The following is a 13,422-nucleotide window of genomic DNA, read 5'->3' on the forward strand; positions in this document are numbered from 1 at the left end:
ATTGGGTACATTCGGTTGGTCTGGGTAACTGGGATTATTTTTATTTAGACTGCATGTTTTAATTTGCTATTAAAATGTATAAATGGTTCTAGCGGTTTCTCCATTCATCCAGAAGTAGCTTGTAGAAGCTTCCAAGCATACGTCATCACGCAAGTCACCCACGCGGAGCTCTGTGATTTGTCCAAAGCGGAAAGCTCGAGAAAGGACCAGAAGGTAGTGAGGAAACTATAAATAGGTGACATTTGCGGTTTCCGGCATTGAGACATCCAGAATACCGAGTAAGAAGCCACATTACGTGACATCATCTTTCTATTTGATCGCCTTATCCTCATCTTTCATTCAAAGTAAGTACGCTTCTTCTGTTTTCTGTAACAGTTTAAATGGGAGTTTTTCAAAACGGCTATGCCATAAATAATGTGTTATCCTTAAAATTATGTGAAAATGACATAGTTAAATGTCGATGAGTTAAATGTAGCTACGGTAAACGTTGCCATACAGGGACATATTCACCAAACTCCCTTAGAAAAACTGCACATTTTAGACTTACTTCTGCTATAATCATTTTCGTTTATAGTTTAATTTATGTTATTATTTTTGCACATTGACTTTAATACATCGTTTTTTGTTTTTTTTACAATGATGTGCAAATTATAGAACTTTCCTACGTTGGATTAAACGGCTGTTTAAGAGATTTCTCCTACTGGATAACAGTTACACCAAACTCCCTCAGAATTACGGTAAATGTTAGGCTTCCATTAATGAAGAGGGCCCCAGTTACATTTTTGATATCTCATTTTTAAAGCAGTGTTATATTAAATGATGATTTAACAAAAATATAAAGGAAAAGATATAGGAATTGAGTTTGCTCCCAGCCTACCGAATGATATGTTTCAGTTTTAAAGGTTGAATAATGCAAAGTATTTGAAAAAACCTGCTATGTTAAATTATTTGTTGATTTAGCCCTATGACCTTCACATTTCCTGTGAATGTTCTGTAATCTTTGACATACCATTATATAGCTTTTTCTATTGAAGAATGAACTACCAAAGTCTATCTAAAGCAGGGGTGTCAAACTCGAGGCCCGGGGGCCAAATCTGGCCTGCGACTTCATTTTATGTGTCCCGCAAGAGCTTGCAAAGAATATAATACAGTTATTATACGGTTACATGCCACTTTACAGTATATCTATATATGTTTAATTTATTTATCCTTACTTTTATCCCATTACTTTTATTTATCTGTGTGAATCTGTGCTATTCCTGTTTTTTCAATCTTACCCTGTTGCTGTTAAACTACTGAACTTTTCCCCACGGCGATTAATAAAGTCCTTTCTTATCTCACAGAAGCAGTTGCCCATAATGTCCCACAATACATCTCATTTTGTGACATGCGCACTGAAGAGACTTGCAATTATTTGCCCTAGACTTCTGCTTTCAGACATAGTTATTAATTATGAAGGAATTACCCTATCCAATGCAGAGGCTATAATATAATACATTATTTCATATATATTATGTATTTATATAGTTACAACCAGACCTTTGAGTGCAACCATAATGCTAATGTGGCCCACGATGAAATTGAGTTTGACACCCCTGATCTAAAGAATCTTCAAATGTATTTTTAATTTGTGGTCTAATGAATGAAGTGACACTGAAAAACATTCTGCTTTGAAATAGGCAATTAGAGTTAGTCTACCTTTTTTAGTTGTTAGTTATACACACATGTTTAATCATTCATTTGACCTGTCCATAAAATAAACAACTCTAAGTAGGATATTAAATAGATAATTCAGGCTGGGCAAGATGTAATTCATAATGTAATAATAGTTGTTGTATGTATCTACTTTTCTAATTTACCTTACCATTTATATTTTGTATCTGCATCTTTAGGACAAAAATTAACATCAACAAAGATGTCTGCAGCTAAAGGTGTAGCGATCGGCATTGACCTGGGCACCACCTACTCTTGCGTGGGTGTTTTCCAGCACGGAAAAGTAGAAATCATCGCCAACGACCAGGGCAACAGGACCACCCCCAGCTATGTGGCTTTCACTGACACCGAGAGGCTCATCGGGGACGCAGCAAAGAACCAGGTGGCTTTGAACCCTAGCAACACGGTGTTTGATGCAAAGAGACTGATTGGTAGAAAGATTGATGATCCAGTGGTGGAGGCAGATATGAAGCACTGGCCCTTCGCGGTGGTTGGGGATGGAGGGAAGCCCAAAATAAAAGTGGAATACAAAGGGGAAGACAAAACCTTCTACCCTGAGGAAATTTCCTCCATGGTCCTGGTAAAGATGAAGGAAATTGCTGAGGCGTACCTTGGCCAAACTGTGTCCAATGCAGTCGTCACAGTCCCAGCGTACTTCAACGACTCCCAGCGACAGGCCACCAAAGACGCAGGTGTCATCGCAGGACTGAATGTCCTGAGGATCATCAACGAGCCGACGGCAGCCGCCATCGCTTACGGCCTGGACAAAATCAAGTCGGGAGAACGAAACGTCCTGATCTTTGACCTGGGTGGAGGCACCTTCGACGTGTCCATCCTGACCATTGAAGACGGCATCTTTGAGGTAAAATCTACGGCTGGAGACACTCACTTGGGTGGAGAAGACTTTGACAACCGCATGGTCAACCACTTTATGGAGGAGTTCAAGAGGAAACACAAGAAGGACATCAGCCAGAACAAGAGAGCTTTGAGGCGGCTGCGCACAGCTTGTGAGAGGGCCAAGAGAACGCTGTCCTCCAGCTCCCAGGCCAGCATTGAGATCGATTCTCTGTGCGAGGGCGTCGACTTTTACACCTCCATCACCAGGGCGCGATTTGAGGAGCTGTGCTCCGACCTCTTCAGGGGAACGTTGGAACCTGTGGAGAAAGCCCTGAGGGACGCCAAAATGGACAAGGCACAAATCCATGACATCGTCCTGGTTGGAGGCTCCACTCGAGTCCCCAAAGTCCAGAAACTCCTGCAGGATTTCTTCAACGGCAGGGAGCTGAACAAGAGCATCAACCCAGATGAGGCGGTGGCTTACGGGGCTGCCGTCCAGGCGGCCATTCTCTCAGGAGATACCTCGGGCAACGTTCAGGACCTGCTGCTACTGGACGTGGCACCTCTGTCCCTTGGTATCGAGACAGCTGGAGGAGTCATGACATCTCTGATTAAACGCAACACCACCATCCCCACAAAACAAACCCAGGTCTTCACCACCTACGCTGACAACCAGCCCGGGGTCCTCATACAGGTCTACGAAGGAGAAAGAGCCATGACCAAGGACAACAACCTGCTGGGCAAGTTTGAGCTGACAGGAATCCCACCCGCTCCACGAGGGGTCCCGCAGATCGAGGTCACCTTCGACGTGGACGCCAATGGCATTTTGAACGTGTCTGCGGTGGACAAAAGCACCGGCAAAGAGAACAAGATCACCATCACCAACGATAAGGGCCGACTGAGCAAAGAGGAAATCGAGAGGATGGTGCAGGACGCAGACAAATACAAAGCTGAGGATGACATTCAGAGGGAAAAAATCTCTGCCAAGAACTCCCTGGAGTCCTACGTCTTCAACATGAAGAGCACTGTGCAGGACGACAACCTGAAGGGCAAAATGAGTGAGGAGGACCAGAAGAAGCTGATGGAGAAGTGTGAGGAGACCATCACCTGGCTGGAGGACAACCAGCTGGCTGAGAAAGAGGAGTATGAACACAAGCAGAAAGAGCTGGAGAAAGTGTGCAACCCCATCATCAGCAAGCTGTACCAGGGAGGAATGCCTGCAGGCAGCTGTGGAGAGCAGGCCGGTGCCGGCTCCCAGGGGCCCACCATCGAGGAGGTGGACTAAAAATAATATGGACTCTTATCACTGTTTCAATTACACTGTAACATGTATAGCTTATTTTAACATGTGTTTATCATTAAATTAAGATGGTAATGTTTTGTTTATATATATTCCATTTGAATGTACTTTTAATCTCTGACTTGCTTGACTCCCAAGGGCCTAACATCAAGGAGGTGGCCTGAGAATTGCTCCTTGATGTGGACCCTGTTATCACTGGGACTGTTTCAATTACAACAGTAACTTTATAGCTCATTTTAATATGTTTTTATAATTAATTTAAGATGTTTTGGATTATATGTTCCAGTTCAATGTACTTTTCATCTGTCTTGCTGTCATTGCAATAAAGATGAAACCTAAATATAAATATTTTTGGTGTTATTTTGGTTTATGGTTTGAATCTTAGAAAAAAGTTTGAAAAGATATCACAGATGCTGCCTCCTAAAAGTTATTTATTGCAGGACTGTTTTACCTGAACCAAACAAAGATCCAAGATGGTGGATAGTTTTCTGACCATCTGTAGTCATTACTGCCAGATTTAAATTAAAATGATTCCCATTGGCTTTAACAATGTTGCAGCTAATATAACAGATTATGGGATGTTTTAGTTGCATAAAAATAATAAATAAATATCCCTTGAAAAAACACCTTTTTTTGTAGACATACTAAATATAAGAGTAAGTATTAAAGTATTACCATTACAATATAGGAAGTACCCAAAATAAAACTACTGGTAACACAACATTGACCATTGTAGGATAATGTAGTATTAGATTATGATAATTGTGTTAATAGTTTTAATGTTGCAGCTGGCAAAGGTACATTTAATATGTATTAAATACAAATAAAACAGTATAAATAAAAGTGTGTTACTTATGTAAATGTACCTAATTACGTTCTCCCACTGCTTAATTGACTACGGACAATGAACATATTGTTTTTGAAGGGTTTTTTCGTTTTTATTTGTCACATAATCTCGTCCCTATGCTGTGAAATGTTCTCAGATTGCATTTCATATTTGTTCATCTAAAGTATTATGTTACTTATTACAGATATTTGCAGGATATTCGTACATGATAAGTGACAATATTTCAAAGTTTACCCAACCCTGGTACTGTATATACATATATTTATTCAAATGTACATTCCCACCTGCATATTTTGGTGTTCACATGTTATGGCTAATGTGGATCTAATGAAATACAACCGAATAAATAAGTGCTAAATTTAACATTATTAAATATATCCCACGTTAAAAGAGTGTTCTTAGAAAATAATTTTTTTTCACAGGAAATAGAACAAAACAGTTTCCGGTCACCACTTGAGTCCCGCCCCACTAGTCTGTTCCATCTTGTATTTAGCAAAGAACAAAAAAAAGCCCGACCTCGGTATGGGGCGCATATATTAAGTCAGATTTTAAGAGTATATTTCTAAAAAAACGTGAGGTGTAACGAGACAGCATGCTTGGAAGTGGGGCACCGCAGAGAAACCACAGCCACACCCCGGAGAACAGCTAATGTTAACGTTAGCTTCCAAGCTATCGAAGCTAAGCTAGCTAATTAGCTACGGCTAGTATCATAGGAGAGGACAAGGCAAGCTCCTATTTGAACCAGCTAAACTAGCGGTGTTATTTAGAGACCGTTAATGAAATTCACCGTCGGGACTTCAGTGAAAATGGAGCAACATTTGTGTTGATTGTCTGCAGAGAGGAAAAGACCCGGGCTATGAGGATAGAGGCTCGCTAGCCCGCTCCTACCAGTTATTTTTCGTTCCGGAGAGGAACCACAATAAGCCGCGGTAAGTGATGCTACATTCAGCTAGCTGTTAGGACGCTTTAATGCTAAGCTAACCAAAGTTAGCTGTTATAGGGGGGTTTCAAACTTGGTGACAGAATCTGAATTTATTGCCAAGCGACTTTGGGTTTTCACGTACAGGAATTTGCCTTGGTCTCTTGGTGCCAAGCAATAACAAAGAGGCAGGAAATGAATTGATCGAAAGCAAGTTAAAGCCCCAGACAGATAAGTATAGAACACTAAAACATTACAACCAAACGGCTTAAATAATATATCTGACTTGGAATGTAAGAGCTGTTCATTTGTTTTAGTTGGGGTTTTCCGCAGAAATCGGAAAACATGTCCAAATACGAGTGTCTTTTATTATATTTTCAGGGGCCTTCAGTTAAAAAAGGACTTAGTTTAAATGTACTACCGTTCATTCTGATGGATCGTGTGCAGTTTTGTATTCAGTTACATTTATTTAACGCTATTTTAGTTTGTACATGACATAATAGACCGTAAAGCAGTGATGGAGAAAGTATTCGGATTCATTAATACAGTTAAAGTACTAATACCACAGTGTTAAAGTACTCTTAACAGAGCTCTGCATTTGAGATATTCCTTCATTAAAATGATGTAACTATAATCAGGAATATATGGTTAGACTTTTGATAGTATAAAAATATCCGATCTGACTATGTATATATGGTATCATTAGATTATTATTAGTCATGCATTAATGTGAAAGCAGGATTTTACCGTGGTAGATGGTTAAGGGGGAGCTCATTTTAAGCTATTAACGAGTGAATATTTTCAATATAGATTCAATTAATGATACTTCTGTCAATACATTGTTTTATAAAAATAGTTAGAAACAATTATATCAAGCACGATGTGACACCTTCACATGTTGTTTTTTTAGTCCAATCTTCAGCATCATTACTAATACATTATCATTATTCAAAGGGAAAGGCAGCAAACTAAACTGTTATGTGGTTTGGTAACAAATAAAGTGAGCATAGTTGTATTATTACACATCAAGTTGCATCCATGAGGAGTAAATAATGGATTATAATGTTATGCTCTAACCACAACAAACTTAATTTTAGCCTGGTTAAAATCTGATCAACTGACTCGTTTATGGAAGTGTTACTTCTGACTAATTGCATAGTTTATTGTTCGTTATTTATAACTGGAGGACATTTATTACATTACATGTTACTTGTTAGATGCTTTTTATCCAAAGCGACTTACATACTCAATACTGTGGACAATCCCCACAGGAGCAATTTGGGGTGAAGTGTCTTGCCCAGGGACACAACGACATGCTGACTGCAGTGGGACTCGAACTTGCTATGTCCTTATTCAAAGTCCAGCACGATCAGCGCAATAACCCACTGCGCCACACGCCTCCCTATATGGGCTTATAATGTCCAAAAAAAGTATCTTAATAGCTCCAAAGTTATATTTTGAGTCAGAGGTTGATGTAATGCTTATGTATACTTTAACCAAAGCCACACATCTAATTTCTTCCTAAAAATAACAATGGAGAGATCCAGTTTGATGTAAAGCTGGTATAATCTTGACGTCTGCTTTGGGAGATTGGCATTGGATCATGGAAAAGTATTCCGTTTTCATTCTGCAAGCTCCTGTATGAGTAGCATGCATTTTTCTGTATTATGGTAACCGCTAACATGTATTCTATGTCATTAGTGGCACAGTTTGTGGACATTTCACTGTTAATGCTACAGTATCAACTTTTTCTCAAAAGTATGCAACACGCCCAATACAAATGCTTGATACCTTACTGTCTGTCATCTAAAAAAGTATAAAAAGAACGGAAATTACTTAATGTATTTTGGGTAGATGTGGATTATTGACTTAATATTATTTGACACCACTTAGTTGGAATGTCACACACACATTCCCCACAATGAGCTTCTGTTATGCAAAAGTGTAAGGGTCTGAGTTCAACCATGTGATGTTGGTCATTCGGCACCACTGACACACCAAATGTCACGTCAGTCGTTATGTTTAGAAAGAACTGTCTGAAGCTCTTTTTCCCTTCTCTATTTTTGACTGTCTTGCAATGGATTCAAGTTGAACACAAATGAACATGTGAGTTTGTTGTTTCCACATGGGATGTCGAGGAAGCTTGCTTCTCCTTGGAAAATGATAATAATATTCTCCTTTTTTCCAAAGTTCCGTATCATTTTTTCCAAACCCATTATGGTACTAATGTTTTTTTAAATGTTCTACATTTAATGCTTCTTTTTTTTGGGTTTTCAAATAAAACATTAGATAAAAGCAACACCACAAAAACAATCCTGAATCAATCCAATCAGTAGACATGAAAAATAAGAAATTATCCACTACCTTTTATTTTATAATAAAACAGACAAGTCACTACAAACAACAACAGTGAAGGACACACCATTTTTGAAAAATAAAAAAAACATTATAATAGTATAACACAGAAACGTTAACAAAGGCAGATCAAATATAACAGTCAAAGTACTGTACTTAATCACAAAACTGAAATACTTGAGTATTTTCTTTCATAATGCTTCAACACCAACATTTGAAGGGAAATATCCTAGTTTTTACTTTGCTACTTTTATTTTGGAGCTGCAGTTATTGGACATTAGTTACATATTGTCAAATGAAAGTTTATAAAAAAAAATATCTAATATATAAATACAAATGATGCTTTGTTATAAATTATAATTTTATCTGGACAATTGGACAAATAATCAATTATCAAATCAGGGGGAAATTAATTGCCATCTTTAAACCTTTAAGAATGATCACATTTAATTAAAGAAAGAATTGTGGTGATTTTTATAATGTTCTGCATTGGATACTTTTATATAAACATAATACTTTGAGTTAATTTCTGTGATTATCCTTTCTTTTAACAAGGGAACATTTTAATTTCAGGACAACTTGTACCAGAGTATTTTTTACAGATAATTAGTAGTACTATCACTTAACTAAAGGACCTAAATACTTCTTCCAACACTGGTCTTTCTCATTCTTCACATTGCTTGTTTTCCTCCTGAGTTCAGACACAGTAGCTGCGGGCGTCTGCGTCCTCGCCTCGTTTTGAAACACTATCAGGCCACACTGAGTGCCACATAATATATCATTGGAAATCGGTTCACTGCGTTTTGAAGAAACGTTGGTTCGTAGGGGGGTGGGAGGGTGAGGGTCTGCCTCCTCGTCGACTCGGATATGCTAGTGCATCCAAACGACAGCGGTGCTTTAAAAAAACAAAACAAGCCTTGCAGTGCTGCATTCAGAAGAGGACCTGAGGGCGCGCTTCATGTGTTCACAGAGGCCTGCTGATGTTGCCGGCTGTCCTCAGGGCTCCAGCTGACACTCAGATGAGCAGCTACATTAACCCCGTTATAACATGAGGTTGCATTTGTCAATTAGCACGGCTCAGTGTTCACGCTGAGAAACATTCAGGGGGCTGATTTAGTCATGAAGCTTGGTGGATTTATTTATTCATAACCATGTTTGATTTGAGTTGGATGATGCTGTCAGTCAGCTTCCTCCTGCTCTCTGATCTTCATGCATGTGAAGAGGTTTTTCTTCTCTTTGCCCTACTTGTGGGCTGTTCATTATGGGTTTATTTGTTACAGCATCACCATCCCCTATATTTCATATTTATTAGTTAAACATCCGATGATACACCCTCAGCATTTTTTAAGTAACAAGAAAACATTGAACATTTAGGAATTTAAAGACATCTCTTTGGGCATTGGGAAATTGTAATGGCATGGCAACATGAGAAATTGATTACAAAAATAATAATGTGTAATTAGTTATAATGAAAACAATCGTTATATGCAGGACATCCCGTTTCCATTTAGTCAGACCATTTACATGCACATAAAAACACAATAGGGCCTCTTTAAAAATATGCATGAAGTATATTTTAATCTAGTTATACATAAATTACATTTTCATATAAGTATTTTTTCTAAAATAACATGAAGTGCCTTTTTAATTTTTTTTAATCTTAATATACATTAAACACATATTTATTTAGTACATGAATTACTTGTTTGTATAAGTTTAGGCTGTATCAGGCACATTTTTATCTTAATATGCACAAAGTGCATTTCAACCCAAATGAATATTCAGTAGCATTTCAATCTAAATATAGGTAACGTATTAATAAGTAGTTTTTGGTGTTGCATAAAGGCTCCCTTATGACCGACTTATTCTTCTAATTAAAATCTTTATGAATACTAAAACACTAAATGTGTTACTGAAGTAGAGAGCTTCACTCTCTCCTTATTTTTGAACATGTTCACATCATTTATGCTCTCGACGTCAGGTTTCAGCTCAAACTGAACAGTTAATAATTGAAATATATTCATGTGGAAGTGCAGCTGCCATTTTGTCTCCCCCACAACACTCTGCTGTTCATCACTGTTTTTCTCAGTGTTCTTACACACAACTCGCTCTCACCTCCACAGTTGAATATCCAGTTTCATGTCCGAGCCTGTCACCTGGTAAGTGTCCCTGATAGATGAACTGTGGGAGATTAAGACTGCTTTCTATCTCAACAGACCTGCAGAGGAAACAGTCAAAGAATTCCTAAAACATTGCAGGATTGTTGAGACATGCACCACAGATTACAACTTCAGGAAGGCTGTCAAAGGCTCTAGATGTTGGTGCACGTGAGGGGGTTTTGCAAATGGGTCACTTTAACAAGAGTGCATTTTCCAGTCTGTTTAACACATTCATTAGACGATCTTTTGCCCAACTGAAGTGGAAAACAGGCCAATCACATCACTGATGATCCAAATTTAAACCAAGGGGTTGTCCCTTCAGCAAAAACCCAAATGATTTGAGCCCGCTATTGACTTCAAGTTTGTCATCAATTTGATGAAAAATGTATATTATACATATGCTGTTAAAGATTTGTTTAAATCAGAAATTTCGATAAACAGAAAAATAAATGAAGCCAATATTTTCGCTAGTTAAAAATCAATAGGATGCTATAATCTAGATATGTAAATTAGGATAAATCTGCAATCTCCAGGACCAGTACATGTTTTTTGCTTAAAGCTTAACTGATAACAAAAGATAGATACAAATTAAAGTTACCAATACTAATTAATTTACTTTTAATCAACAGTTCCAAAAAATAAATGTTGGTATGCGTTTGAATTACCAATAAAGAAGACAATGTGCTTTAGTAGGGATTACAATGGGTCTGTCCATATCAACTCAGTCCCATGAAATTGTGCTTTTATATATGCATTATATATTAACCATTTCACATTTAAACGTTTCAAGGAAATTACATTTCTTCCTTCGTCCAAATATCTTTAAAAGTGTGATTTTCAGCTCCAAGGCAATACAAAGCAATATCAGTGGCACTCTCAATTTTATATGCACATATGAATTCTCAATTTGACATAACTATATTGAAACTACACAGAATACAAATGTGGTTGCAAGAAAGGAAAAATAGCAGACATATACCATTTTGAATTAAAAAAAAAATATATATATATTATTTCTTCATTCAGGTAAAAAAAATGTATATTTAAGAATTGAACTGAAAACTAACCGTACCATTTAAAGTGCTTATCTGTCTCCTGGTTAGAATGACAAAAATGTAGTTTAAGTTGTAAAAATAAGTCCAACCATCTAAATTTGCAATAATGCTATTTATTAAAAACATTTTATAATTTATTTTGAACTCATAATTTGGCCCTAATTGCAATAATATGAATCAGGTATTTTAATAATATCTATGGGAGTCCAATGCAATTTAATGGCAACATTCAAATGTTTTTCTCTCTCTCTTTCTATCAAATCTTATAGAGGAATGTGTTTCCCCCTGCTACAGTCTGCCAGTACTCACCTCTCCTTCTTCTCCTTGTTTCCCAGGCCCTGGCCATGCCCTCAGGTGTACGGGCGGGCAATATAAAAGACCCCGAAGTGGCAGACCTCTTCTGCAAAGATGATCCGGAGAAGCTGTTCGCTGACCTCCGTGAAATCGGCCATGGCAGCTTCGGAGCCGTTTACTTTGTGAGTACCGAAGTCCCTCTGCCTTAATTGGTTCCCGTTTACAGCTTATTCACTAGTAAACAAGATGCAGACGGATAATCAGACTTTTTTCAATTCTACTTTTCTAAAATCTGTTTTTTTCCCTTCAAAATCGTGCAATCCTACTTTGTGCTTTAGCGGGAATGTAGCACAAAATGGAAATAAAAAAATGCGAAGGGGCATCAAAAATATGTCACTAAAATCAGAAATCTTTTAATTTTGGCCATAATCATGCAGCCCTAATAGAGGTCTAATGATGGTTTAAATATAGTCTCTCCTGGAAAACATTCATGGTGATGAATGTGGCTCACTTCCTCACAGCTGCTGAAACCTAACCCTCAGATGGATGTTTTTGGAAATGTACAGGAGCTATTTCTCTCTCTGACCAGGAGTTCTAATAAAGCATACTCCCACTTTAGGCGTTTGGGTTATCTGTTGACAATTCTTGACATTTTCAAACATTCTGATATCATTTTTCAGTTGACACAAAGCTGATCCCAAGGAACGCTTATTTTTATAGTTCTCTTCAGAGTTTTTGTGGCCAATTTCATGTCTTTACTTTTCATGGATCAAGCTTTAAGGCCATGCAAGCAGATGAGTTTGGACCAGCTGGCAGAAAGACCCGATATGAGCACAACAAATCTGAGTAAATCAGATTTAGGGACATAGAAACTGTAAGAATGTGTTTATCTTCTTGTTTCTATGAATTTTCTTGTGCATGGATAAGTCAGGGAGATACCCTACGTGTTCCTGCAGCCTGGTGCTGAGATTAACTTTAAGATAAACAACCTATTTAAATCTTTTATCAGATTTTCCTTTAAAATAAATGAATACTGAGCTCATAGGTCTGAGTGTTACTGTGTGGGTTCCTAAGAATATCTTAGCTGCATTTGCTCATTAACCCTCTGGAGTCTAAGGGTATTTTCTCGATTTTTAGATGTTTTCTTAAATCACCTTTTAAATGTATTTCTTCTAACATGGCACCCCATGTGTTAAATATCAAAATGTTCAGGACAATCTCTGGTATTGCTATATATGCAAATTACTCACCTTAGAGCAGTGTGTGATGAGATAAGTAGCTCAAAAGCTTAAAATTTGACATCCGATTTTCGGAAAATCGTCAAAACTCTTGTGAAAACACAAATTTACTCATGTGATCCAATTGTTTTGGTGTTTTAGATTTGGTTAGCAAAGTCTTAGGATCACAAAAGTAGTGAAATATTTGAATTACACTGTATATAAATGTGTAATTCATGTCTAAAATGAAAATAAATGTATTCGAATTTTGAGTAACACAGGTGTTTCCTCTACTTTCACCACAGCAGGGACTGAGATACATTAGGACTGAATAATGACTAGGGATGCACCGAATATTCGGCCGCCGAAAATTATCGGCCGAAAATGGTTAAAAAGGCTCTTTCGGCTTTCGGCCGAAAGGGTTCTAGCACCGAAAAAATATCACCGAATGTCAGAGAACAGGGTTACGTTGGTAAGCTAACGTGTTGTTGTGATGACGTAATCAAAACGCGGCGACAAGCACGGCGTGCGACCATGCTGGCGGCTGGCTCACAGCCAACATGTCTGCCGCTTGGAGATATTTAAAAATATCAGAGAAAGAGGCGCGGATTGCGATTTGTAAAACGTGTTCAGCTGACATTTCTCGAGGGGGTGTAACTGCAAAGACTTTCACCACTTCGGGATTACTCCACCACTTGAAATCAAAACACCCGGACAAATATGCGG

At 37.9% G+C, this 13,422-nt stretch overlaps 1 protein-coding gene across 2 annotated transcripts; it reads left to right on the top strand.

The window, feature by feature from the left end:
- Nucleotides 1-237: 237 nt before the first annotated feature.
- Nucleotides 238-3,838, top strand: LOC104945953 (heat shock 70 kDa protein 1). 2 transcript variants are annotated; one of them, XM_010771689.1, is made up of 3 exons: nt 244-344; nt 655-737; nt 1,893-3,838. In XM_010771689.1, exon 3 carries the CDS (start codon nt 1,916-1,918, stop codon nt 3,833-3,835), a length of 1,920 nt encoding a protein of 639 aa, XP_010769991.1. In that variant the 5' UTR covers nt 244-344; nt 655-737; nt 1,893-1,915; the 3' UTR covers nt 3,836-3,838. The 2 variants fall into 2 exon arrangements, with proteins under 2 accessions (XP_010769990.1, XP_010769991.1); XM_010771688.1 differs by lacking the exon at nt 655-737 and having other exon boundaries at nt 238-344.
- The last annotated feature ends 9,584 nt before the right edge of the window (nt 3,839-13,422 follow it).

This window comes from Notothenia coriiceps, unplaced genomic scaffold, assembly GCF_000735185.1.
Source record: "Notothenia coriiceps isolate Sejong01 unplaced genomic scaffold, NC01 NC01_scaffold00010341, whole genome shotgun sequence".
Lineage (NCBI taxonomy): Eukaryota > Metazoa > Chordata > Actinopteri > Perciformes > Nototheniidae > Notothenia > Notothenia coriiceps.

What these genes read in the sequence shown, in the direction of transcription:
- LOC104945953 (XM_010771688.1), top strand. Translation starts at nt 1,916, where the DNA reads ATGTCTGCAGCTAAAGGTGTAGCGATCGGCATTGACCTGGGCACCACC.